Below are 25,841 nucleotides of genomic sequence, written 5' to 3' on the forward strand. Positions count from 1 at the left end.
CTAAGGTTAGACTCTAGCTGGGTTACGATCCCTAGAGATTTAGTTCAGAAGTAGCAAGTAGCCACTTAGCAGAAAGGAAGAGAGCACCCGGGGACTCCCCGCGCAACCTGTAAACACTTGTTCATTGGTTAATACACACTCAGAAACAGGACGTACAGTTTTACACCTCTGGGTGGCCCGAACCTGGGTAAACCGGCTTGTACCTAGCTACACTCGTCGTTGGCCTCGCCGACGATCGCCGGAGCGATCCCCATCGCCCACTGCCGAACCTAAAAGGGGGTGCCTCGCATCCCCGGTGTCTGAGCCCCGGGCTACGACAGTATAGTAGAAAAAAATAATGATATTGCATGCTGGGATACATGAAATTGCATTGATGTTTATTTCTTTGGTATTGATATTGTGCGACTGATGGTTTTGTTGGTATGTGGCTAAAATTTTAATTTCATTGAAAAAATCGTTATCGTTTTAAAATGGGCGGTATTGAAATGAATGATATTTCTATGAAATTAACAATGGTATTGCAAGAAAATGACAGTGGTGTACGAATGGTATGACATACTCCAGTGAAATAATAACAAAATGGTAATAAAATGGTAATGACATTGAAAATTTCCAATGGTGTATCAATAGTATAATATACTCCACTCGAATAGTAGCGATGGTACTGAGATAATTATAGTGTTGAATAACGCGTATTTGAAACAGACGGCGGAGATGAAAGAAGTAGACAGAGGACATGGGTGGGACCCGGCTGCAAATGGGGGGCAGCTGCTCCGCGCTACGTGCCAAAGCCTGATTGGAGAACCCGTGGAGGTAGGCACCGGGCATGGTAAAAACCACTTGGGCCATGGGCATGGCACTCCTCCTCTTGGACCTCATCCAAACTTTCCTACCATACTTCAACATGGCAGTTAGGTAGATAATGCACTCTTCTTCTTTTTCCCAAGAGAATCGTATTATGTTGGAAGAAACTAAAAGGAAAGATATAATAGTCGTGTTTCTACTTATAGAAAAAGAAAGAATATGATCTGGTTTTTCGACGAGCTAGCCTGTGTGGCTCTCTGCCTGAACAAGCCGTCCACCAGTCAAGCCAATTGACCACAGAATCGACAACGACTAACATCCCAATCCACAAATATCGAATTGTCGGTGGTTCGGTGGGGTTTCTTCATGGAAAGTTCTAGATAGAAAAATGGAAGTTATGTGATGTTCTTTTTGCAGATTTAATAACGAATTTCCATTTTGTTATCAAGTTCATTTATGTAATATATTGGATCCGTGTCGTGAATATCACAGCTCGTCATTAATTTTGTCTGCTAAAAATTCATCAACCTATGCTACATCTCCTCTTAGTTCTCAGCTCATTCTAAAAGGAAATGATCCTAAGTTGTAGATCCACTCAGTTCTGCATCTAAAAAAAATAGTCACACGCCCCATGAGTTATCCGCTTCAACACAGTTTGGATCTCCTCGTTCGCAGATAGCACTGCGTGACATTTCTTATCAGTTGCGGAATGCATAAATTTTTAAACAGAAAGTAAATGGACCTTATATATTTATTGTTCCAATGAATAAACATTGGGAAAAAAGTGTTTTTTTTTTCATGGATTCAATTTTTTCAAAAATGTAGAAACATTTTTTCCATTTTTACTGAATGCAGATGTGTTCCCCACATTGGACAAAATCAAAATGCGTCAGGCACAACGAGGTCGTGTCACCATTGTGGTTATGGGTTTGACATGACTTCAAGCATGACAGATTTCACACGTTAACCTATAATAATGAGCGTTGTTCACTAATACACAAGTATAATATGAAACATTTCATAGCACCAGAATGAAACACAGCTTGTTTCAGCAACGATGTTGTTGGAATATCACCCTTGTCCTACACCTAATAAGGCAGTAAAAGGACGACCTCTTTAAGTAACTCCGATATAAAAAGAGAAACAATATGTTGACTTTCCGGACATGAACAAATTTAGGAAATACAATAACAATATGTCTCGGGATAAGGTTTTAATTGACTGGGATTAGATAGGTTAGGGTCTGAAAACCCGGGATTGAAATGCTAGGATTTGATTCGGACGAGTGTAACAAGTTTAGGGCCGGCAGATCTTGTGATATCCCATGTCAAGTCTACGACTTAAACCTGGGTGGGCTAGTTCTACCACAAGAAACCAGAACACCTGAGTTAGGCTCGGTTCACTAAATAAGCTTATTGTACTTGTGAACTGAGCCTATCTTAAGTGGTCTGGTTCCTTGTGGTAGAACCAGCCCACCCAGGCTCAAGTCCTAGACTTGACATGGGTGTCACATTTCTTTGGGTTATTTTAGGATTTAACCGGCGCTTTGCTTTCAGTGGTAGGTGACGTACCCGTCAACAGCGAGGCGCCTGCGGTGACTTCGTCAATCTCTCAAGATCTGCCGGCTCAGTCTTTCGGAGGTGCTCATAGGGGTAGGATGTGCGTGTGTGCGTTCATAGAGATGAGTGTTCGCGCGTGTTGTGAGCGTCTGCGTTTGTGCCGTGTTTCTCAAAAAATAAGCTTACTGTACTTGCTCTTATGCACATGTGTTGGTAGAGCCAGTGGAAAAGCCGTCAATCTACCAGCGGAGGAGTATTGGATGTACCGTCCGAAATAGGAGGAACATTTGGTATTCCCTCCAATCCTGTCTGATACACGTATGATCCGGGAGTCCTGGTAGGTGCGGCGTCCTCTGCTTAGGCCCTTACGGCGGTGGTAACGGCGGCGCGAATAATGTCTTCTTCCCCCCGCTTGCTGCTCTCCTGGAGTACCCGACGACGGCGACGTGAGATCTCCGGTGATGGCAGGGCAGCCGCTGGAAGGGTAGTCCTAATTCTCCTGTGCTTTGGCTTGTGTTGGGATTTTCTCATCTACGCGCCATTTGGCTCCGTTTTGTTTTGGGTTTGTTTGTTTGTTGCCGCGAAGGCAAACGGCGGTGATGTACGTTGATTCTTCTCGGTGTATGGAGGATTTGGTGCTTTGGGTCGTGACTTGCCAGTTGCCTCGCCTCGCGGGTGTGCCTCCCTGCCCCATGGTTTTCGCAGGTTATTGTCATCATGTCGTGACTTGCCAGTTGCCTCACCTCGCCGTGTGCTAGCATACCATAAAGAATGGTGACAAGTATGATGTCAATTCTACTCGCCCCCGTTGATCAACTCATGGCTGTACTACGTCTAAATTTCTTTGGAAAAAATACATTAATAATTGTCCCGTCTGAAATAGAAGGAACATCTGGTGTTCCCTCCAATCCACAGCAAGTGTCCATACACTTATGGATCGGAGGGAGTATGAATCTTCCTACGGCCTTGTATATGTTCCCTCTAATTCATAATAAGTTGTATTAAATCTCATACACTTATGAATCAGAGGAAGTACAAGGTTGTATATTTCACCTTCCATGTCCAGTCATCCAGAGGTGTAAACTACCCATGGCAGCTCCACTTCTGGCGGAGGGGCAATGGAGCCTGGAGGCACCCCGGGGGCGCTTCGGAGCAAGTTCCGGTTATCTTACCGATGAGGTTCTGGCGGAGCCGATCTACAATCCAATCTCACCGGTGTCATGTGCCGGTGCGGCTGGTGCTCGCCTGTGTCAGGTGCCAGTGCAGATGGTGTTGGATCGTCGTCGCTGGAGTTGGCAAAGGATGCTAAGTTTCCACTGGAAAATATCATTCTTCTTTTCTGTTCAATATAACATAACGAAACAAAAGTGTTTGACAAATACTCCTATTTTCGAATCCAACCTTGAGACACTGTGGAGGCATCTCTCTTGAATTGCATATACTCCCTCCGTCCGAATCCACGTTACTCATTTTGAGACGGAGGGAGTACATCGTTTTGCTTCCAGAATTATTTAGTTTAGCAGTGCAATAACAGGAAACTCTTTACTGTTCTAGTCATATTTGTCACGAGTAGGCATTCTATGAAGTTACCACATTCATTATCATCCATTATTTATAGCAAAATAAACAGAAGTTCCAGAACTTTTAATTACAGAGATGAAACAGGAGATCAAATCGACTGCCTAGGCAATACCTCGGGCACGACCACCCTTTTATCAAACCAATACATGAAATTGTCATTCAGATTTTCTGGAGGTGATTTATGCAACAGCTGAGATGGCACCATCATCATGTCTTTGGAGTTTCAACTTTGTCACCTGCACATACCTGTAATGCCAATCCTTCCATCCGTTAGTTGAATCCAACTAAATTCTGCGCAGGTAAATAGTCTAACTAACGGAGACACACAGATGACTATCATTTGACGTGAACCAGACTGCTCATACTTGCTAACTCTGCCCGACTAATACTCTATTTGTTGTATGCAAAAATGGCATATATTTTTACGTTCCAAATTACCTAGTCTGAGCCACTGGTAAAATGTCTGTAACCAAGCTAGCACTAAATTACGGCATTACTAGGCAAGCTATGCATAGCATATATTATCTCCTTCCAAATTACCTAGTCTTGACCACTGGTACAATGCCTGTAACCTAGCTAGCACTAAACTACGGCATTACTAGGCAAGCAACGAATTGTTCTGCTAAAGAAATAGCCTATCTACTGCTGGTCAAGATAAATAACATAATCTAATCCAATTCACAAGTAAAGCACCAGGATCACAAGTTCATAACAAATATCTTTCCTGTAAATACATGTAATACCTTTAAAGATGCAGAATCGGCACATGCATGCCTCTTCAGAAACAGTAACATGCACTAATTTGAACCAGATGTAGTCACACAAGGAGCAGAAGTGTTGCTACTACTGGTGGTATTAGTTGAGTTACTTTCTGTAACCCTCTCATTGCTTGATTCTGCAGTGGGACAAACTTCAGAAGTAGATGATGTTGGGCTATCGCTTCCTCTGCTACTTCCTCTAGTTTCCAAACGCTCCATCATCCTTGATACTGACGCAATTCCATTATTAACTTCTCGTCTCACTTCAGAACCAAGATCTGACACAGATGAGTTACGTGAAAAAAGCCTCTCCTTCCAACCTCGAGTACTTTTTGTAATAGATTCTTTGTACCTGAATTGCATAAAAGAAACAGGTTTAAGGTAAATATTATGCAGATAAAGGGAAAATTATAGAAATGCCACTAGTTCCAAGTGAAGCTTGCTTCCTGCAATGGCTTTTTCAGCTAAAAAGCCAAATTCTTTCCCCACGTCAAATTTAGTTGAAAAAAGCCATAGCTTTAAAAGTCTATGCACTTTCCTGTCAAATTCTTTACGTTTTTTCAATTGCCGTCACTTTTCAGCTATTGTCATCCCTGCCTAAAATAGTCCACTGAGAAATGACCAAATTAGCCCTTGCTCCACATGTCCGGATCTTCTTTACCTCACCCTCCCACACACGGATGCCATGTTCCTATGTTGCAGCTTCATCTTCTTCCGCTCAATTCTCTCGAGCTCTTACGTGCCCCTCACCTCTCGTTAGGAATTCTATGAGTGCGCAATAAGGAAGAGGACAGCACACATGAGGACCATGGCGCTGGAGGCAAAGCCAGCAAACAACTGAGGCATGCTTGAGATGGCCAAAATGGGTCCTCGGGGGTCTTGAGCTTACTTATTGGCGGTCTCCTCCAGAGTGGCCTCCACGCATTACTTATTGGGGAAAGCTTTCTATATATGAACAATCGGTAATGAAGCATGATTGCAAATAAATCGCCAAATCACAAACACAGTGAATAAATCACATGATTTAAGCGCCATGTTATATATACTATAATTAGAGCTAAAACAGAGGCATCTGATCCTGGCCTGCAATAATAAGATCTTGAGCTCTGGTTCACTGAGACCACGGAAGAGAGCACTGCGGATCTGAGGCCGAAGATGAATAAGACTATCTTTTCCAAACGCAACAGCTTCCCTGCACAGAGGCTGTCGCTTTGATCAACTCAACATCAAAATGTACTTGGCACGGACATCGCGGTGGAAGCTCACCTTTACATGAAGAAGAGCCATGGTGACGCTCTCGCTGGCACTGAGATCAAGCATGCACTAGGGCTAGGGAAGCAGCATGATGCAGGAGGAGGAGGCAAGTCAGAGAGTGCATGGGAGTGGTCTTGGGGCAGGGTGCATGCTGCTTGGCCATGGCTAATTAGGGGAGAGGAGAACATAATGGAGAGATGAAAGGAGGAAAACAGGGGCATGGTAGTTTTGTTCTATAACTGAGACGTGGGGAAAAAATGTGTGCTGAGTGCTGACGATGGTAACAGGTAAAAAGTGACGGTGCCAAAAAATGTACACAGATTTAACGGAAGAGTGCCATACTAATAATTACCCAAAAGCAATAGCCAGAGTTAGTTTTCCTTGGAACTAGTGGCATTACTATAAATTTCTCAAAGATAAAAGGTTTGCGTTTAATAAATCTACATACTTCGTGGAGACTGCATTTAGGCGAGACTTCAGAGAGTCTGAGAAAGACTGAAGATCTGATGGCCCAGCCCTGTCTGGAGTTGATTGTCCAGTGGAATGTCTCCTGAAACACCAGGACCATCATAAAATTTGATCACCAACAATATTAACACTGGTAGTGTCTGACTGTAGATAGGTCAGTTTACCTGTTGAAAAATCTAGGGCTGGATACAGGAGTACTATTTCCAGATGAAACAACAGCATCTTGTTCAGCATCATAGGTAAGCATCCCAGGACTTTGGTTGCCTGCTTCTTCAATGGAATTAGCACGCGGTGATAAATCACCAGCTGTGGGGACAAGAATCCTCAAGTCGCTAGCACCTTCCCCTTGAGCAGAGGATGATGAAATTGAGCCAGCAGAAGTCGTGTTTGGATGTGCAGAGAAAACCAAGAACTGTGGGCGATTATTAGAGACCGATCGGCCCCTCTGCCCCTCTCTTCTACCAAGGTGATGTGACCTTCCCATTGCAGCAGCAGCAGCAAGGTGCTGCAGTATGCGCTCTTCAAGTTCAGCATCATTACCAACAACAGGTAACTGCACACAATCATCTTGTGAATCAGGAATTCAGGAGAACATAAGAAAAAGATATTTTGCTGGTGAAAGCAAAAGAAATATATCACAAATTAGTTCCCTAACACATACATGCTGCACCTCAAAATCTCCAAGAGCAGGGTGATGGAATATGGTTGTATTTCGAGTCTGATTGGTTCTCATATTTCTCTCCCGTTCTACTGCCTCGAGCAGCTCTTGACTGAGATATTAGAGGCCAGGAGTTAGCAGCATTCTAAATATTTAAACATGTTTGGTATTTGGATAGGATGAATATCTATATTTTGCAAGCACTTGCCTGGTAGGATCCTTCATAGTGATAGGCTGCCAGCACATGGGGCACTGAGAGCTTCTTTGACACCTATGGAAAAAGGCCACCAGTCATTACCGTAAAATATTCTAAATAGAAAACGAATGGACCAAGTAATTGCTGTGGGAATGCAGTTCTATACACGTCCAAATAAACTGTAGAATATCCCAAGAGAACTTTCCAAGTGAAATAGTTATCCAGTTGAAAAAGAATTTAAAATACGTGAAAGGCAAGGTTCCACTGTAGAGTAGCCCTTACATTTGATTTTTGTGTTAAGAGGAGCCACAATGCGGCATGGTCCTTCCATTAATGAAAACAATTATGAAGCTATGGCATGGATGCAGTATATGCTCTTCATGTTGGATGACAAATATGTAATGATTGAAATTGGCCACACTGAAAATGATATCACTAGATTGGTAGTCAAAACTCAAAAGTGCTTAAAAAATACTAGTATTTTTTTTAGTTTGGTAACTTATAAATGCCCGTAAAAATAGTGAAGATGTGCATTTAGGAACAGGCCAACCACCCAATAATTCATTAAATACTATTGCCATCACAAACAAATCCTACGGGATTTGCACCCAGGAGAAAAAGGTACTGAAACCATCGATCAGCAGAATGCTATGACCAATAACTCAACAAAAACATGATTTTAGAGGGAACAGAACAATTGATCTGGCCAGCCTACCAACAAACTCAAGCTAGTCAATCTAGCAACTGCAAACTAAAAAACTGAGCTAAAGCGTGGGAGAAAACAATTGAAGGCCTGCCTGCCTCATCTTGAATGCATGTCTACGATTTGGTAACCTACTGGGTCAATTTAGTGATATATAGGTTAGTGGTTCATAACAAGGGAAAAGAGTTAAGTCCACTTTAAACTGGTACCATGAGTCTAACAGAAGTCAAGCTAATTTATAGTTCCAATAACCACTAGATTCACAAAACATATGAGTTCTAGATGGAAATAGGTACAGAGCACAACAAAAATATAAGGTGTCGGCAAGTGGTGAGGTGCAAATTAGAGCCAGAATCATACCATTCAAGAATGCATTGTAGATGGAATTCATGTTTGCAACCAGTCAACTGGAACATGATGAAATGATAACAAAATGGTTAGAGCCTGACCACAGTTAGCAAGCAAAATAACCCAATTAGAAGAAATAATATCTTACTGCAGAAGGATCACTCTCACAAAAGGCCTCGAGGCAAATGCTGCATGCATCATCGCATGCATCCTGAACCCCACCCTCTACAAAGGCTGCAGGTGATGTCAAACTCTCCATCTTGGCTTTCTCATCAGTTCCAGATGCCATTGCAAAGGAATCACAGCACTGATATCTAGAAAATGGATGAGAAAAAAGGTCTCATTATTAACATTTCAATACATCACAGCTCTATTGACTTGGAGAGAAAAGGTGAACTTGTTCACTTGTTTAGCAAATGCAGAAGACAAAAGAAAAAAACGTTGACGATATGGCTTAGTACAGCCCTTGTATAAAGAGTATTCTAAAGGAAAATTAATGGTGCTACTATGTTTAATGAGATTAGGTAAAGTACAACACTTATATCAGACCAAACAAATAAAATCAATTTCAATTGGCATAACGATGTCCGCTTAACAGGCCACTGTGTTTCATTTCAAGTTGACTGGGCTATGATAAAAAAGAACTGGCCAAGTTTTAGATCAAAGTCTGTTGGCCTGATTTTTACAATGTTATGCTGGGATTACCAGCTTACAATAAAGCATTAACGATGCTCCAGAAACAGACCAAACCAAAAGATATACAGAAAAGCATATTACCCAAGTGCTGACATATTGCATAAATAGTGCTATAAAAAAATTCAAAACAACCTAATGTAAAATGAGCACCATTTCATTGGACAAACCTAACCATCCAATTAGCCAAACAAAAAGAGAAACAGACTGCCAAAAGCATGTTCCCCATTCAAGAGAAGACCCCCACAAAATTATCACATGGAAACAATATACAGTACTAGTCAAACAAATAGGAAAGGAGCACACATTGTTTAAATAAAAGTTTATTCACATGTCTGCATTAGGTTACTATAACATTTTAATCCATGACGATACCTCAGCAAAACTAAGAGAAATACGATGGGGCACCACACACATTAAATTAAATAATATAAAAGGAACTCAGAGATTTCTCAAATATATTTATACCAAATTAACCATACTATTTTGTCAAACTTGTGAATGTTCGCTACAAGACATCACCTATAGTTCAAAGTATGCTATGTTCCGACTTACAACTTGCAAATACTAATGCACTACAGATATTTCAACAAATCAGAATTCAAGTAGCACTAAGATACTTCCTCGAGTAATATTACGTGTCACTTATCAGAGTGATCACAATCACAATTATGGCAAGAGAACCATTAGTCAGTAGCGTCTCAACCAGCTGTAATTCTCCCAAATTAATACATCTCGAGCTCAGATCAAATCAAACGTAAACCCACAACACACCTGATGAAGTTTGTCGCATAGGAAGTGACCAGTCACCTTAATCTCACGCACAAAATCCTAGTTCTCTCAAATCAGGATGCAAGCTGCTCTCCCTAAATCTATCAATTCGCAACTAAACACTACCTTGAAACCACTCCAAAACAAAAATACGGCGCATAGCCCTAGAGAAAAGCGCAAATTGTGCTAAATCGAACCCCGATTTGCACCAAATCGTGCAGAAATCCCCAGCGAACTCCAGAACTAGGAGGACGAAGCCAGCCCCCGCCGAGGAGCAGGAGCTAAACCTACCGCATCAACACGAATTCGCCCCAAATCCAAACCCCATGCCGAACCCCCTCCAGAAACCAAATTTCACCAGCAGTCGAAACGCCTCTCGACTTCCATCCCCAGATCACTGACGGCTCGCCGTCCGATCACGCCGGGAAGAGAAAGGGCGCGCGGGCGAGCGAGCGGCGCGGGGAAGGAGGGGTCCCGATCTTACCAGGGCAGACAGGGCGGCGCCGGGACGCCGGCGGGTCGGCCCGATCCGGTCCCGATTCGATGCGTGGAGCAGCACGGAACCCTCACCCTCTCCTCTCCTCTCTCCCCTCTCGCTTTCTCTCTCCTCTCGGCTTGAGCGAGACGATGGGGGAAAGGAAAAGAAAGCAGAGGGAAGGGGGGAGAGGAGAAAGCTATTGCGAACAAGCGCGTGCTCGCGTGCTCCGTGTCCACTCGGCCCCCACCTCCCAGTAGGGCCCACCCTCAGTGCCCACCTCCCTCAGCGCACCCTCTCACCTGCAAAATTTTCTCCGTTCACCAACCGACGCATGGGCCACACGAGCTCGTTGGCACCACCTGTCAGTGAGAGGTATGGTGAGCGGCCGCGGTGTGAAGGGGGCAGGTGTGTGGGGTCGGGGGGTCTCGAGGGTGAGACAAGCGGGTCGCATTTTAAGTACGTTTGACCGCCCCTCTGACAGCTCGCACCACCGTCTGCCTGCCCCCGCCGCGTGGGGCCCGCTGCTCGGCCCGCTCCCCCTGCGTGGTGTCAGTTGGCGTGGCGTTGCGGAGTTGGTGGGGGAGGTGTTCTCTTTTTTTTATTTTTGCTGGTAGTGCCAGGAGCGTGTGTGGGGCCGGTGTGTCGGTGGGCTATGGAACGCGGTGGTGTACTGTGTCGTGTCGTGGTGGTCGCCTGGGTACACGGGAATCGAGGATAACGGCACGTCGGCGGCAGGACCGGCCACCGTCTCTGGGGATAAGATAGGAAATGCGCGCCTGTGGGTGACAGGTGGGACCGTTTCGGAGACTAATGGTGTGTTGAAATTAATGCCAGCCCACGTGGCTAACACCTCTGTTTCTTCAATCTAATACTTGCTCGGCCAACCCCTTTTTTTTTTCCTCCGGAGCACTATTACATGTTTCTTTTATTTTTGTCATGACGACATGGGCAGTTGGACACCCCGCCGTTTGAACTCCGTTTCGTGACGATGTCCGTTACCTTAGGGTGTCAAACCTCCTAGTCCGTTTTGTGACGATGTCTCAACTTTGATCAAATTTGAATACATCTATACACTAAGTTATGTCTAGATATATCCAAATTTTAGAAAACTTGAGACATCTTTTGTTGGACAGAGGAATATATGAATTGAGCTATGCTCGAAAGTAAAAAGGTTAAGCTCGTGGGAAGAAACCTCGAGCCATAGCCCGTTTGTCTAGGGTGTGTATTTCCGAGTCTGTCTGTCCTTACCAATCAAAATTTTGCTTATTTGTTGCCCCATAAGAGATGATTCGTGGATTATTAGTGAGAGTTCTGTTTTTTTACCTCCTATTTCAAGATTTTTATAGTGGTATAACTATGGAATGCAGTGGAATATGTGGAGGTAGCGGTGTGCCTACGTGCAACAAAAGGCATACATAAGCAAAAAAAGAAGTAATTCTAACATAAAGGTTTAGTGTGATGGATACTGAACTTAATAGATTAGAATTACACGTGAAAATCCTCGTGCATCCAAAAAAAATTCCACATCCATTTTGAAGTGTATGTGTATAAAGGACAAGGTGTATATGTGTCCATGACCAAATGCCGGCCTTTTATGCACGCACCATGTAGGCATTGGGTGATACGATTTAAATTGAATATGTGACTTTGCTCGAGGACATGAGGTAGAATGGGATGGAATGTAATTGTTACATGCACATAGATGTAGTGGAATGGTTCGTCTAGGTGTTTGATTAAGAACTATAATGGTTTCTGATTTTTTTCGGAACAAATCATGGAATGCGACGAGAAGACTTCATTATGTGTTTGGTGGGGATGGGGTAAGATGGAATTAATTAACGGTGAAATCAGATCGGATAACCAACCGTCCTGGAGCACTCCGATGGCATTCAGTCGGTTAGTTGTTGATACAAATATGGATAGCTTTTTTATACGGAAATGAATATTATTTTTGCATTACATGACCATATACGAGATTATCCAGAAATTAGTCAGATGATATCTGGATAGTACCTCAGATTGTTATCGAAGTGCTGCCAAGTTGTTTAATTGAGCCCAAAATATCATGTGCCGACCTTATTCAACAACAGTCCAACCTGCTTAGGTACGTGTGAAGCTTAAATGTGGCAATTCAATATGGCTTCGATGAATATATATGATTTTTTATATGCATACATATTCATTACCGTAACATATGCGATAGATATCTGTTTGTTTTTGTGACTGACATGATTCGGTCCATAATGTATTCGGACACTCTCATTTTCTACACCGGATTAAAAAAATGAAGACAAATACAATTTAGACAATATCCGATCGTATCCACTCCAATCCACTCCTAGATGTAGTCTATAGCAACGGACAATGAGATTGTGGGCACATATGACGAGCAGGGAGATCGACAAACCAATTGTTACCTCAATTTGAGTGTCATCAAATGGTTCTGAATCCGAGTGGAGTATCCGCTCACGTGAAACTAGTTCTGGCCATTTCAAATTACTAATTAAATTATACAAACAAACAATCGGCAGAATGATTTCATTCCATTCTATCTTGTGCCACGAACAAAAACACACTATTTGTATATGTGTGGTGCAGTAGACAATGTTGTGCTGCATGCATTGTTGGGAGAGGAACATGTCAATGTTGAACAAGATGTCGATGCTGAATAAGATGCATGCGTGATGAAAACAAAGCCGAAGGAACTATAGTAAAATTCGCTCACATATGCTGAATTTGGGTGCGAAACTAATTTAGGTCACTGTATTTCAGAAACTTAAAATGACGGTAACCAAACTTGTTTAAATGTTCTATATACAGTCACTGCACGTGTGTACATATATGTTACCGTATTCTGATGACATGGCACTTGTTGACTGCAATTGACTGGTCACGTAGGTCGCCAACGTGGCGTACGAGTTGGAAGCAAATGAAAAACATGCATGGACATGTGATTTTTCATTTTAACCCACTACGACACTTTTTGTTACCATGCGTGGCTCCACGTAGAGAAACTTGAAACATGTTTCCAGTATGTGCTCAATTCAATGTCATATCAGCAACCTAGCTTAGCTGGTCAATCGTACTCAACAGATACCTTGTCACCGAAATACGAAGTGACCATGTATATGCGGACATTCTGCCAAATTCAACCACCATCATTTGCGATCTCTAAAATTGACCTCAGTGAGTATTTTTCGAATAATTCAGTGACCGCGAACGCTTTTGCTGACGTGTCAGCACCCTGTCCCACCGTCAGTCGCTGCCACGAGTCCCGTCATCCTCTTCCTCCCTCCACTCCACTAAGCGCCACTCGCCTCCTCCTTCGCCTCCGTCGCCTCCCGCCGCGGAATCCACCCTCCTCCCTCCCCTCCAGATTCCCCCCAATTCCTCCTCCCGTATATAAACGCCCGACCCCGACGTCGCACAAGACGACGAACCCCAGCCGCCTCCCACGCCAGCAACTCGCCTCCACCATGCCGCTCCTCCTGTCGCCCCACGCCGCAGCGAGGAGCCCGAGTCTCCGCCACGCCCCGTGCGTCCTCTTACCCTCTCGCGTCCGTCCTCTCGGCGCTAAGCCCCGCGGTGTCGGCAAGGGGAGGGCCGCGGTGGTGTCGGAGAAGCTGGCGGCGGCGGTGGAGGGGGAGGGGAGGAGCGGCGACGGGGAGGGGGAGCGGTATGACGCGATAGTGGTCGGGTCGGGGATCGGGGGCCTGGTGGCGGCGACGCAGCTGGCGGCGAAAGGCGCGCGGGTGCTGGTGCTCGAGAAGTACGTCATCCCGGGGGGCAGCTCCGGGTACTACCGCCGCGACGGCTTCACCTTCGACGTCGGCTCCTCCGTCATGTTCGGCTTCTCCGACAAGGTGAGCGAGCGGGCGGGCCATGGCCCATGGGCGCTGGCTGACCTCCAGCGTTCCGGTTCCACCTGGGGATGTTATTGTCGTCGTCGTCACATTTTGTCGAACCATTCATCGCTGTTTTACAAGATATTACCCTTTGGTAAGAGTATGACATGTGCCATGCCAGGGAAACTTAAATTTGATTACGCGAGCACTAGAAGCAGTTGGCTGTAAGATGGAAGTCATACCTGATCCTTCTACGGTTCATTTCCATCTACCTGGTGATCTCTCCGTTCTTGTGCATAGAGAGTATGACGACTTCGTCAAAGAGCTGGTTAGCAAATTCCCTCATGAAAAAGAAGGAATCCTAAAATTCTATGGCACATGTTGGAAGGTACTGTCTTCATTTTCTCTACTTGTACTCCCTCCGTTCCATAAAGATTGGCACGGAGGGAGTATCTGATACTTTTGTGTTGCTATTGTATTCTGCGAACCTCAAAACTTACAGCTGTTGTCTTACATATAACAGATCTTCAATTCATTAAATTCTTTGGAACTAAAGTCCCTGGAAGAACCACTATACCTTTTCGGACAATTTTTTAAGAAACCTCTGGAATGCTTGACTCTTGGTATCTAAACTGCATCCCTGCATTCCTCATTAAGAAGTTTTAGCTTTTCTATTCCCTGCAGAGTTGAAATAAATAGAATGCACTGAAATATGCTTGACAATCAGATCATATTTAATGCTTGATCAGATGTTATGATACAATAGAAGTCTTTCTTTGTTCTGTTTTGCAGCATATTATCTGCCACAGAATGCTGGGGATATTGCTCGCAAGTTCATAAAAGATCAGCAGTTACTATCCTTCATAGATGCTGAGGTTTGAGATATTTGTGAGTTTACTCACTTATTCGATTTTTCTTTCATGCACATACATTTTCATCTAACGTTTATTATTTTGAAGTATTAAATCAACCTGTGGTATTTGTAGTGTTTTATTGTGAGCACAGTCAATGCCTTGCAAACACCCATGATCAACGCAAGCATGGTAAGTTCAGTCTTAATCTGTCAGACCTCTCTTTCAATTCATTCAAACGTCAGTTATCTCAAAGTCAAGATAACAGGTCTTGTGCGATAGGCACTTCGGGGGAATTAACTATCCAGTTGGTGGTGTTGGTGGTATTGCGGTGTCCTTGGCTAATGGCCTTGTTAACATGGGCAGCGAAATCCGTTACAAGGCGAATGTGACCAATGTTATTCTTGAAAGCGGGAAAGCTGTGAGTTCATCTTACTGGCTTCAAATATCTGGAGTTTGGTTCTGGTTTCGTAGCTGAGCACTTCACTACTACAGGTTGGAGTGAGGTTATCAAATGGGAAGGAGTTATTTGCTAGAACAGTGATATCCAATGCCACGAGATGGGACACATTTGGTAATTCTGCACTCATACTTTTCACTGAAACTTTCAAGCTAGAAAGAGTTTCTCTTTCAGTTGCACTTGCTACAATGTTCTTTACCTTGCCGTAGTTTTGTTTCTCATGTTACAAAACACTCAAAGTGTAACCCTTGGTCTGGTAACTTGCTGACTGTGTCAATGTGAACATTTTCTGAGTCATGCTGTAGTTATGTACTCGTTTTCTCCGTCAGAGGTTAACAGATACGTGAACTTACAGGAAAACTCGTGAAAGTTAAGGAGCTTCCGGAGGAGGAGAAAAACTTCCAGAAGAATTATGTTAAGGCACCGTCTTTCCTTTCCATTCATCTGGGTGTCAAAGCCTCAGCATTACCCGCTGGTACTGATTGCCACCATTTTGTACTGGAGGTACGCATTAGCTTTTACATTACTGGGTATGTCATCGTTGTCGGAGGTACTATCACATTAGGGGTAAGTTTGATATAAACAATTTAGTCTGTAATAAGTTAATTGTGAGTGCAATTAGCAGGATAGCTGGTCTAACTTGGAGAAGCCTTATGGAAGTATATTTTTAAGTATCCCTACAGTTCTTGATCCATCACTGGCCCCTGACAGACATCACATACTTCATATATTTACAACTGCAAGCATAGAAGATTGGGAGGTATGTCAGTGCTCTAGATGAAATGTAAATAGTGTCAAAAACTATGATAAACCAAGCCTTCTGTTTATGCTGTAATAATTTGCATTACCGACTGATGCTCGCAATAAATACTGCTCTGCTTTCATCCTTGGCAGGGTCTTTCTAGGAAGGATTATGAGCAGAAAAAAGAGGTTGTGGCAAATGAGATTATACGAAGGCTTGAAAAGAAACTGTTTCCTGGTCTTGAAGATTCAATCATCCTCAAGGAGGTATCTTGTGACAGTCCTCTGTGTTGGGATTCGACAGATTTTCAATTATTTAAGTTTGTCTACTACTTTGTTGAACTCAAGAGTGCTGGCTAGCAGTGCTTGAAGTGATAATGGAGCATGAGCAAGCCTTTAGTAGCTAGCAGTGCAAACATGACCAGCTTATCGATGATGCATCACTTACTATGATTACGGATCAGATTGTCTGAATAACTCATCTGATCTACTGTTCATATTTTGTTGAGTTTACTCGCAAGATTGGCGACTACACAGTATGCGGTAATATTTTTAGGCTAGTTATAAACCACAATCACCAATTCACCATGATGACCTCTGGTGAAGAGTGTTGAATACCTTATACCAATGGGGATGCGTGTTTGAGACGTTTGGGCCAACCAACGAAATTTAATATTTGCATAAAGTGGATTACCAATGAACTTTAAGTGAACCATCAATTAAACAAACTGGGTCGTGAGTCCTAGCACCAAGCTCTTGAATAGGTTCATGACTTCTTTCAAATGATATAAACCAAGTAACGAATTATCAGGTATTTGAATCTGGTTTTTAGACCGTAACACAGTTGGTTATGAGTCTTCATCAATTTCTTGTTGTCCTTTTGTGTGGCAAATTGCAATGTTGCATTGTGCACAATAGATGCTGTGACAGACTGATAGTGGCCTTGTTTTGGTTTCTAGTACTAGTATGTTTTATAATATAACAAAATTGACATTTGATTTTACCAGGTAGGATCACCAAAAACTCACCGAAGATTTCTTGCCCGGAGTGATGGCACGTATGGACCCATGCCACGGGGTAAACCCAAGGGCTTGCTGGCAATGCCTTTTAATACTACTGTAAGTTACTTAATACTCATTTCTGAGAAGAACATTTTGGGTTAACCTGTACTGATTGATGTCATAGTGATATACGATTACTTGAACTCAAGTTTTATTCCATTTGCAGTCAATAGAAGGACTTTACTGCGTTGGCGACAGTTGTTTTCCTGGGCAAGGTGTAATTGCTGTGGCATTTTCAGGGGTCATGTGTGCTCATCGAGTTGCAGCAGACATAGGTACGAGTTTCTACTGTCCCTGTAAAGTGATGTATTTCTTCTTTTTTTCAGCAAAACAAGGGTTTCTAGCATGTTAATTTTTGGGTAATATGAAGTGGAGAAATCTTCTAGCTCGATGAAAGACAATCACTGTACAAACAATGTGATCTTTTTGGCTGATTTGCTCTTATCACAGGTCTGGAACAAAGGTCCCCTGTTCTAGATACCGGCCTTCTCGGGGTCCTCAGATGGTTGAGAACACTTGCATAGAATAGCACCGGACGTCGAAGATTGAGAATAGGTTTCATGTCCACTCAGCAGAGGATGGTAGCAGTCTGCATGACTGATTTTGTTGACACATCCATACAATCGCAGCAGTCTTTGTGTAGCCATTTCTCTTGCTGCCTGGTGTACATGCGTAAAATTGGTTTTCCAGTGGTGATTCGTAAACCACAAAATGACTGAGAAAGTAGGCTAAATGTGACGATTTCAGTCTATAACTTGAGAGAACCAGAGATCATTTTTTTTGCGAGAACCAGAGATCTGAAGCCATATCCCTGCACTGCAAGTGATACTGTACAAAGAGTTGTACTCCCTCCGTCCAACAAAGGATGTCTCAACTTTGACAAAATTTGAATGCATCCTTTGTTGGACGGAGGAAGCACATGTTGTAACGATGTAAACTGGATGAGTTCTAACTTTATGAATATAAAAGAGCTTGTATGTTTCACCGTTATCCAACCCTGTTGGTGTGGACCAGAGAGAACCATGTGCAAGTCGGGCCGTGATGCGGGCAAGACAATGTTGAGATGACATGGATGTTCACAGGTGTGGTGGTGTGTAACTGTTTGGGCGAGGTCCTTCTCACTGCCTGGAAGGTCCTCCCGACGTGCGCCGGCGCTAAAGAAGCACAAGAATTGGCTATGCAGGAAGGCGTAGTTTACTTCGGGACTGGGCTCCTATGCCGGCCATTGTCAGAACTGACTGCTTAGCTGTGGTTTATGCCCTGTCGAGGAAAGATACCATCCGGTCAGCGCTCGGATTTATCTACTCCCTCCGACACATGTTACTTGTCGTTGACAAGTAATATGGATCGGAGGTAGCATGCTGGATTGTTGCCAACTGGATAGAATAAGTAGAGCAGCTCATACAAACTAGCTCAATTAGCAAATAGGAATGCCGAGTCTGAGACGTTGCGACTCAAAGCGACTCTATGTATCCTAGAGCTTCTCGCCTTAAACCGAAACTCTATTATCAATTAATATCTCTCGCTGTTTGTCGCCAAAAAAAAAACAGATACCCAGATCATCAAGTACCCATGTCAGAGTCAACTCTAATGGATAAGCACTTGTTAGTCACGTACTAGAGCTGACGCACTGTCAAGTGTCAACTTGCCGAATTGTAAACATTTTTCAGCTTGATTTCGGTACACCGTCACATGAGTCGAGTGCGTTTAAGACCAGTGATCAATTTATCATGATGTAAAGTACAGAACATGATAGTACAACCTTACAACAACAATGGATAGTAAATATCCAGGTGACTAAATACTACCAAAATTTTGGATGATGCAAACAGGACAGGCTATCATAGCCTTGTACAAGTCAAAGATCTGCTTCAGTGCAAGCTCATCAAAGTACGAACCTGGGTTCTCAGTGAAAATTGGATCTGATTTCTGTGGCTGCGCAAGAAAATTAGAAAGTGAACTTGAATCCTCCAGTGTTGGCATCAACAGCATTATCCCAAAATCCCACTTTCTTCTTCCTAGCAGCAGCCTTCTCCTGAGCTTCAACTTCAAGCCGACTAATAGTTCCAGGGTAAGCCGTGTCGATGGCATTCCGGAACTTGTCATGCAGGTTTACTCTGTCTTTGGTCCCTGACACAAGTTCACTTGCATTGGGCCTCTTGAGAAAGTCAAGAACATTCAACAGGTTTCTCCTGGATATTTCACAGGGAAAGAAAGAGAAAAGTTAATTATAAGCTAAACATTTTTCATGAAGATGGCATGTTACCTCCCAAAAATAGCTTGCACGATCCTGAAATCATCCAGTTTTACTTATGCAACCTTGTAACTGCCCTGGTGTCCACAGATACAGAGCCTAGAAACTGAACTAAATCTAGAACTCAGTTTCATCTTCAAGGTTTTAAGCCTAAACCCTAATCAAATTTCAGGTGTGTTCGTGAGGACGAGTAGGAAACAAGGTTTCTACCCAAAGGTAGTTTTGGACAAGTATGAAATATATTTGACAGTTTACACTGATTCTCACACCAAAAGGGAAAACTCTTTGAAGACCAATATTTTTCTTAACGTGATCAAAGTTCATAACTGACACAACAGCAACAACACCTATATCTGATAATGCTGAAGTGACATGCTAACTAAGTTGAAGCGTAGATGGCCATCCCCGGGTTTTCTGTGAACAAATATATACTCTCTTTTTATAAGCAATAAACATATATTTACAATCTTAGAAATTAGACCATTGATTATGATTTGAAAATTCAAGATTGGAACTTTCCGATTCTGTCTGCTCAGTCATAGTAAGAGGCAACACATATTAAGTGAAAAACAGAAAAAAAAAACCCACAAAGAAACAGTATGCAATTTGAAATCTAACCTGCTCACGTAATTCTGAGTGATGGCAACAGATTCTTCAAGATTGATAACCAAATGCCACCATCCATTAGGCACAAAAACAATCTCCCCAGCCCGGCATACACACTCAACTGGCCTCTTCTCCCAGGTCCTACATGCCCCATAAAAGTTCATGAACCACTCCATGATAGACACAGGGCTAGTGACCTCTGCCCCATCCGCGCTTGGGTGGACCCCTGGTGGCGGCACCTCTGGTGGGAACATCACCCACTTCTTGGCCCCCTTGATCACAGCATTCCATGCTGATGTCGAGTTAGGGTCTACATGAAAGGATGAACCTGATCCAGCCGGACCAATGATAACCCAGCGATGATCTGGCCTCTCCTCCCCGAGCACCTTGAACAGGTCCTCCTGGAAGTACACCGGCACCTCATAGTCCCTCCCCATCTCCGGAACCTTCTCGGCGAATTTCGCATCAAATAGGTACAGCGGCCTCTCCTCCTGCACGTTGTCGGCATACATGAAGTACTTATCCAATGTCATGCTCACCGGACCGACTGCAAACTCCTTCCCGGCCGAGACTTCTAGTAAATACTCACGCGTCCATTTTTGCGACGCTGGCCAGTTCTCGAGGCATCCCTCTAGCAGCACCGGCCAGTTGGGCTCCTCGTATTCAGTGATGAATTTCTCCAGAGACAAGCCGCGGCGGCGGTCAATGGTGTCCCGCTGGAGCCACTCGGTCCGCATCTCCATGTTGGCGCATAGCCAGCTCTGGAAAAGGTAGTCCGAGTAGAATCCCTCGATCTCGAGGGCGCGCGGGGGAAGATGGGCGCGGCCGGACACGGCGGAGATGTAGGTGGCGCGCCAGGAGCCCGCGAACGCGAAGTCCCCGCCGAGCTCGGCGAGGACGACGGCCCGCCAGAGCGGGTCGTGTGAGGAGATGACGTAGAGCGCCTTGGAGGCCGCGGAGAGCGCGGCGAGGTCGCGGGCCGGGAGGAGGCCGAGGACGTCGAGGAGGAGGTCGTCCGGGAGCGGGCGGAGCGCGCCGAGACCCTCGTCCCGAAGGTTGGCGCGCCGGGCGGCGGCCAGGAGGAGGTTCCCGAGCGGCTGGACGAGGGTACCCCTTCCGCCGCCGATTCCGGAAGCGGCTGACGCGGAGGCGGAGTTCTTCAGGTCGAAGGAGGCATCTCCGCCTCCACCTCCGGCGGCATCGTCGGCGGCGGCGAGGCTCCTGGCTTCGCTGAGCCTCTTGGAGCGCTTGGATTTGCACTTGCGCTTGAGGGAAGGGCGGAGGGGGTGGAAGGCGCTAGGCATGCTCGTGTGCCGCGCCCGGCCCCTGAGAACGGCGTCGGCGGCGCGGCGGCGGGAGGGGAGCGGGTAGAAAGAAGAGAGTGGTGGGGGTTAAGGTTTTTGTGAAGCAGACGGGGTGGGGCGATCGAGCGGCCAGGGAGACAGCTGTGGACGGCTGTGATCGAGCCCTGCGCTTGTGAGTACTGGATTCCGAGAAGGCGAGTACACAATAATCATGCCGCGATTTTGGTTATCATTTTAGATTTTTTTTGTCTTTTTTTAGAGAGAGGATTTTGCGATTTTTTTGTGTCTGTGCATGAATTTCGTAGCGATGCTCAGGGTGTCTGTATCCCGTTCACCCAGTCACAAGAAACGGGCTGACTTCTAAATTAGGAACCTAAAAGTTTCAGGCCGGGCAGCATGATAGAAAAAATAGACGCCAACGATGAGCGCGAGAGGTGCCGTCTGATCTCCAACGCAAGTCCCTCTCACTTCACCGCATGCGGTTGCAGCACTGGTTCCTCTACCCGCGCCACCGTGTCGGCCGCCGCATCTCCCTTTGTCGCCGCGCCGGCCGCGGTCAGTGCCACCTCCTGTTTGCTGCAGCACCAGCCATAGGTTTGCCGCCGCCTTCCGTTCACTTCACCTCCGCAGGGAGTCGCAGCATCTCTGGGCGCCGATCGCAGCACCTCGCCCACTAACACCGCTTCCCGTTCGTAACACCTTTGGCCACCAGTCACAGCAAATCCGCTTGCCGGTCGCAGCAACCCCAGCCGCCTCCCGTTCGCAACACCGGCGGCTAGTGGTTGCAGCACCTCCGGCCACCAGTTGCAGCAAATCTGGTTGCCGGTCGCAGCGACCCCAGCCGCCGTTTGCAGCACCACTGCTGCATCCCGTTCGCAACACCGGCGGTGAGTGGTCGCAAGCCCTCCCGCCGCTGCTTCCATCGCCGTCAATGGCCTGGCCTTGCAGCTCCCGCGTGCGGCAGCAACGATGGAGAAATATCCCGTCAAGATTGGAACAAGAGAAAGGATACATAAGAAAAGGAAAGCAAGACAGAGAGGATAATGTAGAAGTAGCCTACGCGAGAAAATAAGGGAGAAAGAGAATGTGGGGCGGCATCGCTTTCTCCGTGTCACGTGTCAGATGCGGAAGGCGGTCGACACGCATCGTGCGATCGGTCGCCAGATAACCGGGTCCCTATTTCACGGCCATGGTTTCATCCAATTTCAACACAAACCTATCTAATTTCAACAAACATCATTTAAATTTGACAAACATCATCCAAATTCAACACAAACCCATCCAACCTCAACACAAGTCAATCCAATTTCATACAAGATCATCTGCCCACAACGCATGCAGGGGATGTGCTTTTGATGGCGAGACAGGCGGCTGGACAAGCAGTGGCGACGACAACTCGACGGGAGACGGCACCGTCCCAGTGTAGGAGAAGCTCGGTGCCAGCCGGGATGGAGGAGGAGGAACTCGACTCCGTCGCGGTGGAAAGGTTCGAGGAAGGTGTTCTAGGAAGATGAGACTTACTCCAAGGCACTCCAGAAGTTGATAATAAGCTCGGTCTTGCAGTGGGTTGTGTCCTTTCCCAGGGGATGAGAAAATACCTCGTCCTGAAATAATGAAGTAGGCAAAATACATACTTAGACACACAAAAAAGGCATGAATAAATAATGCCATGAAAGTATTATTACACACATGCATTTAGTCACCATTCAGTGTAGCCAGGATCAACCATAAAACCATATACAAGTCGACAATATCATACATGGAAAGGACCAATTCTATGGACTTCATTTCAGTTCCTTTAGCACCTCTTCATAGGCTGTACGTTGAAAAAGATGAACAGGATTCGGAAGTTCCTGCTAGGTAAAACAATTGTCTGGTGTTCAAATGTAAATTATTCTGGTCGTCCACAAATCAAAACTAAGTAAAAACATTATAGAAAAATTTAAATCGTTCTGCATTAGTAGAGGTAAAAATTACAGGCAATAAATTACGTCCATCATTGCATTGATTTCTTTGCGAGTCAAAGTTTTATAATGAGCACCTCATCAGCTGCAATCATAAGTTAGAAAGTTGGAAATCGTGGTTCAAAAACGTGAAGTGTCGACTATTCTCAGAGCGCAACAAGATCACTTCCCAAATTGAAAACTTGAATGAAGGGCATTGTCCTGTGATTTCTCATAGTATCGACAAATAAAGTATAGGGATTTAAGAGTCAAGACTGAAGTCAATTGGAATAAATTAGGATTACAGCATTACAGGGGCCCTTCAGTATTGCTGCCATACTTCGAGCAGTGCTCCTGACAACCAGTCAAAAATCCCTTTTCAACGCAACTTATTTTGCATATTTCAGCAGATGAAAAAAAAAGCGAGTCATTACGGAAAGTGTTATGTAAATTAGTTCTAGAATACAATGTACTTTTCAGTTGGTTGGATAGAATCATAGAAGTATAACACTATATGACACTTAAACAAAAAAAGGTAATAAGAAAAGCAAGGCAGGCAATAAGAACAGTAAATTGACAATGTAAAGGAATATATTATGGACTCCACAAGTCCATAACAACATACAAAATAGATTACCTTATTAACAGGTGCCTCATTTCCTCGGAACACGGCATTGTACGCATCAATCTCTCATCAGAACTCTGTTTTAAGTCATCTCCTGAGTTGCCAACAACAGCACATGTCACAAATTGGTTTGGATGGAAAGGGGGTATAGCTGGCAGCAAAACACTAAGCTCTTTAAACAGAGTAAGATCGTAACATTTGTCAGCGTCACTGCAGATTCTGAAAAACACATTTAACAGCAAGATTGATCTCAGTTTATAAGAACAATTAAATCAATCTCGAACTTACAGCTGTCCTATCCTTTTAGCTGCATAATAAGCAGTTTGTTTATTTTCCAGCACAGCATGAATCCAGCCATCCAGCAGGTCCCACATCTAAGTACTCCCTTGTCAACACGATCTTCATATTGTGGTACTGACATAATATTAGCATTAACACATCTATATACGCTGATAAACATGTTATTTCAGAGGCCATGTGCTGACCTGTTCCCACAAAAGGATTGTTTCACAGACATCGGATTTGTATTCCATTGGTTCAAAAATCTTGAACTGGGCATTATCCTGCAGAAGTCGAAAGAAATGTTATCATTATTCTATCTTGATTGAGTGATATCCAACGGAGAACAGCAGTAACTGCGTATGAACATGAAGGAATACTAACCCAACTGCTGTTGGTTCCTTAAGGAAATTGAAGGACTAACTCGCAGTGGTCACCAATATGTGCTATGAGGCCCAAGCCCCCTAGTTTTCTAAAGAAAACAGAAATTTCAGAAGCATGCTAAAATAGGAGCGAACATTAGGAAGTAAAGAAAAACTATTAGCATCTCTACTGCCAACCTGAAATGTTCAAATGATGTGTCAACTTTCATTTCTTGAGAAGTTTCAACCAAGCCTAACATAACTGAGTAGGATAAGCATTTTTCCTTCACATGTCAATAACTTTTACTTACTGGCATGTTCTTCTACAGATGGCATCCACTTCTCCCTCTACATCACAAAATTTACGCAAGACAAGAAATAAAGTTGCCAAGAAATGGCGTATCACAAATGGCACAGAAGCAAGCTTGGGCATGGTTCCAATTGAGGTAGTAGCTCACTCATCATTTTGCAACGTCGTGACCACACAAGTTTCCACATTGTAAAACCACCTTGAGTAAAAATACCAGAAAGCGATCTTGCTACCACTGTACCACATGGACCCTGCAATGATCTCAAAAAGGTACATATCCAACACAAAAGCATGCTCCCTCTAGTACAAAGAGAAGAATCTCGCCATGTCATATGAAACAACAATTTTGTCTGACTATTGCGAATCCATGATCGAATCAACCAATTGCAAAGACTTCATGTCTGAATTATTTATACAGCTTCTGCAGCAGAAACTGAGAAATGATTCCTTGTTCCAATGGATGATATGAGTAGAACAAACACAGCTATCGCACTGCCCCCACATTCATTGTCCCCGGTTACCAATAAACACATACTCTACTCAGCCAACATTTTAATGAAACAAATTGGTCTCCTCACGCTTCTTTTCAAGAAAGCAGGATCTCATCATTTCATTCATCCAAAGTAGATAGAAAGCGTACAAAACAGAGAGGTAATGAGGTCCAGAAGAGGCAGGCGGCCCCCAATTGCTAGGCAATCCAGCTTAGGAAAATAGTGTGCTCCTGGAGGGATTATCTTTTACTAATCAGTTACATTCTAGATTTCTGCCCTTCTTCCTAGGCCTATTACGTCTAAACATAAAAATAAAGGAGCATAAGAACATATAAAATGGTCACAACACTACCCCTCAGGTTGGTATGGTTGGTCCCTCCTCCTTTTCTCCGGGCTTGGGACCGGCTATGCAACATGAGTATGACCTCATAATAGCAT

At 44.3% G+C, this 25,841-nt stretch overlaps 3 protein-coding genes and 2 long non-coding RNA genes across 15 annotated transcripts; 1 reads left to right on the forward strand and 4 right to left on the reverse strand.

The window, feature by feature from the left end:
• Window positions 1–3,904: 3,904 nt before the first annotated feature.
• On the reverse strand, window positions 3,905–10,443 carry LOC100833434 (E3 ubiquitin-protein ligase RHF2A). 2 transcript variants are annotated; one of them, XM_010239319.3, is made up of 9 exons: window positions 10,278–10,443; window positions 8,478–8,643; window positions 8,342–8,388; window positions 7,291–7,353; window positions 7,095–7,194; window positions 6,589–6,977; window positions 6,405–6,506; window positions 4,688–5,054; window positions 3,905–4,190 (listed from the first exon to the last, which is right to left on the reverse strand). In XM_010239319.3, exons 2-8 carry the CDS (start codon window positions 8,616–8,618, stop codon window positions 4,742–4,744), a joined length of 1,155 nt encoding a protein of 384 aa, XP_010237621.1. In that variant the 5' UTR covers window positions 8,619–8,643; window positions 10,278–10,443; the 3' UTR covers window positions 3,905–4,190; window positions 4,688–4,741. The 2 variants fall into 2 exon arrangements, with proteins under 2 accessions (XP_010237621.1, XP_003577438.1); XM_003577390.4 differs by having other exon boundaries at window positions 7,086–7,194; window positions 10,278–10,442.
• LOC104584517 lies at window positions 5,258–6,398 on the reverse strand. Its single transcript, XR_732258.2, has 2 exons — window positions 5,969–6,398; window positions 5,258–5,894 (listed from the first exon to the last, which is right to left on the reverse strand). It is a non-coding gene; the product is annotated as an uncharacterized LOC104584517 (long non-coding RNA).
• A 3,134-nt stretch (window positions 10,444–13,577) lies between the features above and the next one.
• On the forward strand, window positions 13,578–18,213 carry LOC100840652 (prolycopene isomerase, chloroplastic). The gene is made up of 13 exons (XM_003575897.4): window positions 13,578–14,134; window positions 14,298–14,504; window positions 14,640–14,739; window positions 14,909–14,991; window positions 15,103–15,159; window positions 15,236–15,388; window positions 15,463–15,541; window positions 15,783–15,931; window positions 16,053–16,187; window positions 16,322–16,435; window positions 17,176–17,286; window positions 17,396–17,504; window positions 17,680–18,213. Exons 1-13 carry the CDS (start codon window positions 13,748–13,750, stop codon window positions 17,751–17,753), a joined length of 1,758 nt encoding a protein of 585 aa, XP_003575945.1. The 5' UTR covers window positions 13,578–13,747; the 3' UTR covers window positions 17,754–18,213.
• LOC100833736 (F-box protein At5g06550) lies at window positions 18,135–21,586 on the reverse strand. 2 transcript variants are annotated; one of them, XR_732259.3, is made up of 3 exons: window positions 20,102–21,586; window positions 19,128–19,421; window positions 18,135–18,489 (listed from the first exon to the last, which is right to left on the reverse strand). XR_732259.3 is itself a non-coding variant. In XM_003577391.4 (2 exons), exons 1-2 carry the CDS (start codon window positions 21,391–21,393, stop codon window positions 19,178–19,180), a joined length of 1,536 nt encoding a protein of 511 aa, XP_003577439.1. In that variant the 5' UTR covers window positions 21,394–21,575; the 3' UTR covers window positions 18,932–19,177. The 2 variants fall into 2 exon arrangements, 1 of the variants encoding a protein (XP_003577439.1); XM_003577391.4 differs by lacking the exon at window positions 18,135–18,489 and having other exon boundaries at window positions 18,932–19,421; window positions 20,102–21,575.
• Window positions 21,587–22,614: 1,028 nt separating this feature from the next.
• LOC106866760 lies at window positions 22,615–25,841 on the reverse strand. 9 transcript variants are annotated; one of them, XR_002966341.1, is made up of 4 exons: window positions 24,625–25,841; window positions 24,447–24,524; window positions 24,250–24,360; window positions 22,615–24,055 (listed from the first exon to the last, which is right to left on the reverse strand). It is a non-coding gene; the product is annotated as an uncharacterized LOC106866760 (long non-coding RNA). The 9 variants fall into 9 exon arrangements; XR_002966343.1 differs by having other exon boundaries at window positions 22,615–23,246; window positions 23,974–24,055; window positions 24,250–24,524; XR_002966336.1 differs by having other exon boundaries at window positions 22,615–24,524; window positions 24,625–24,712; window positions 24,801–25,841.

Source organism: Brachypodium distachyon, chromosome 4 (assembly GCF_000005505.3).
Source record: "Brachypodium distachyon strain Bd21 chromosome 4, Brachypodium_distachyon_v3.0, whole genome shotgun sequence".
Classification (NCBI taxonomy): Eukaryota; Viridiplantae; Streptophyta; class Magnoliopsida; order Poales; family Poaceae; genus Brachypodium; species Brachypodium distachyon.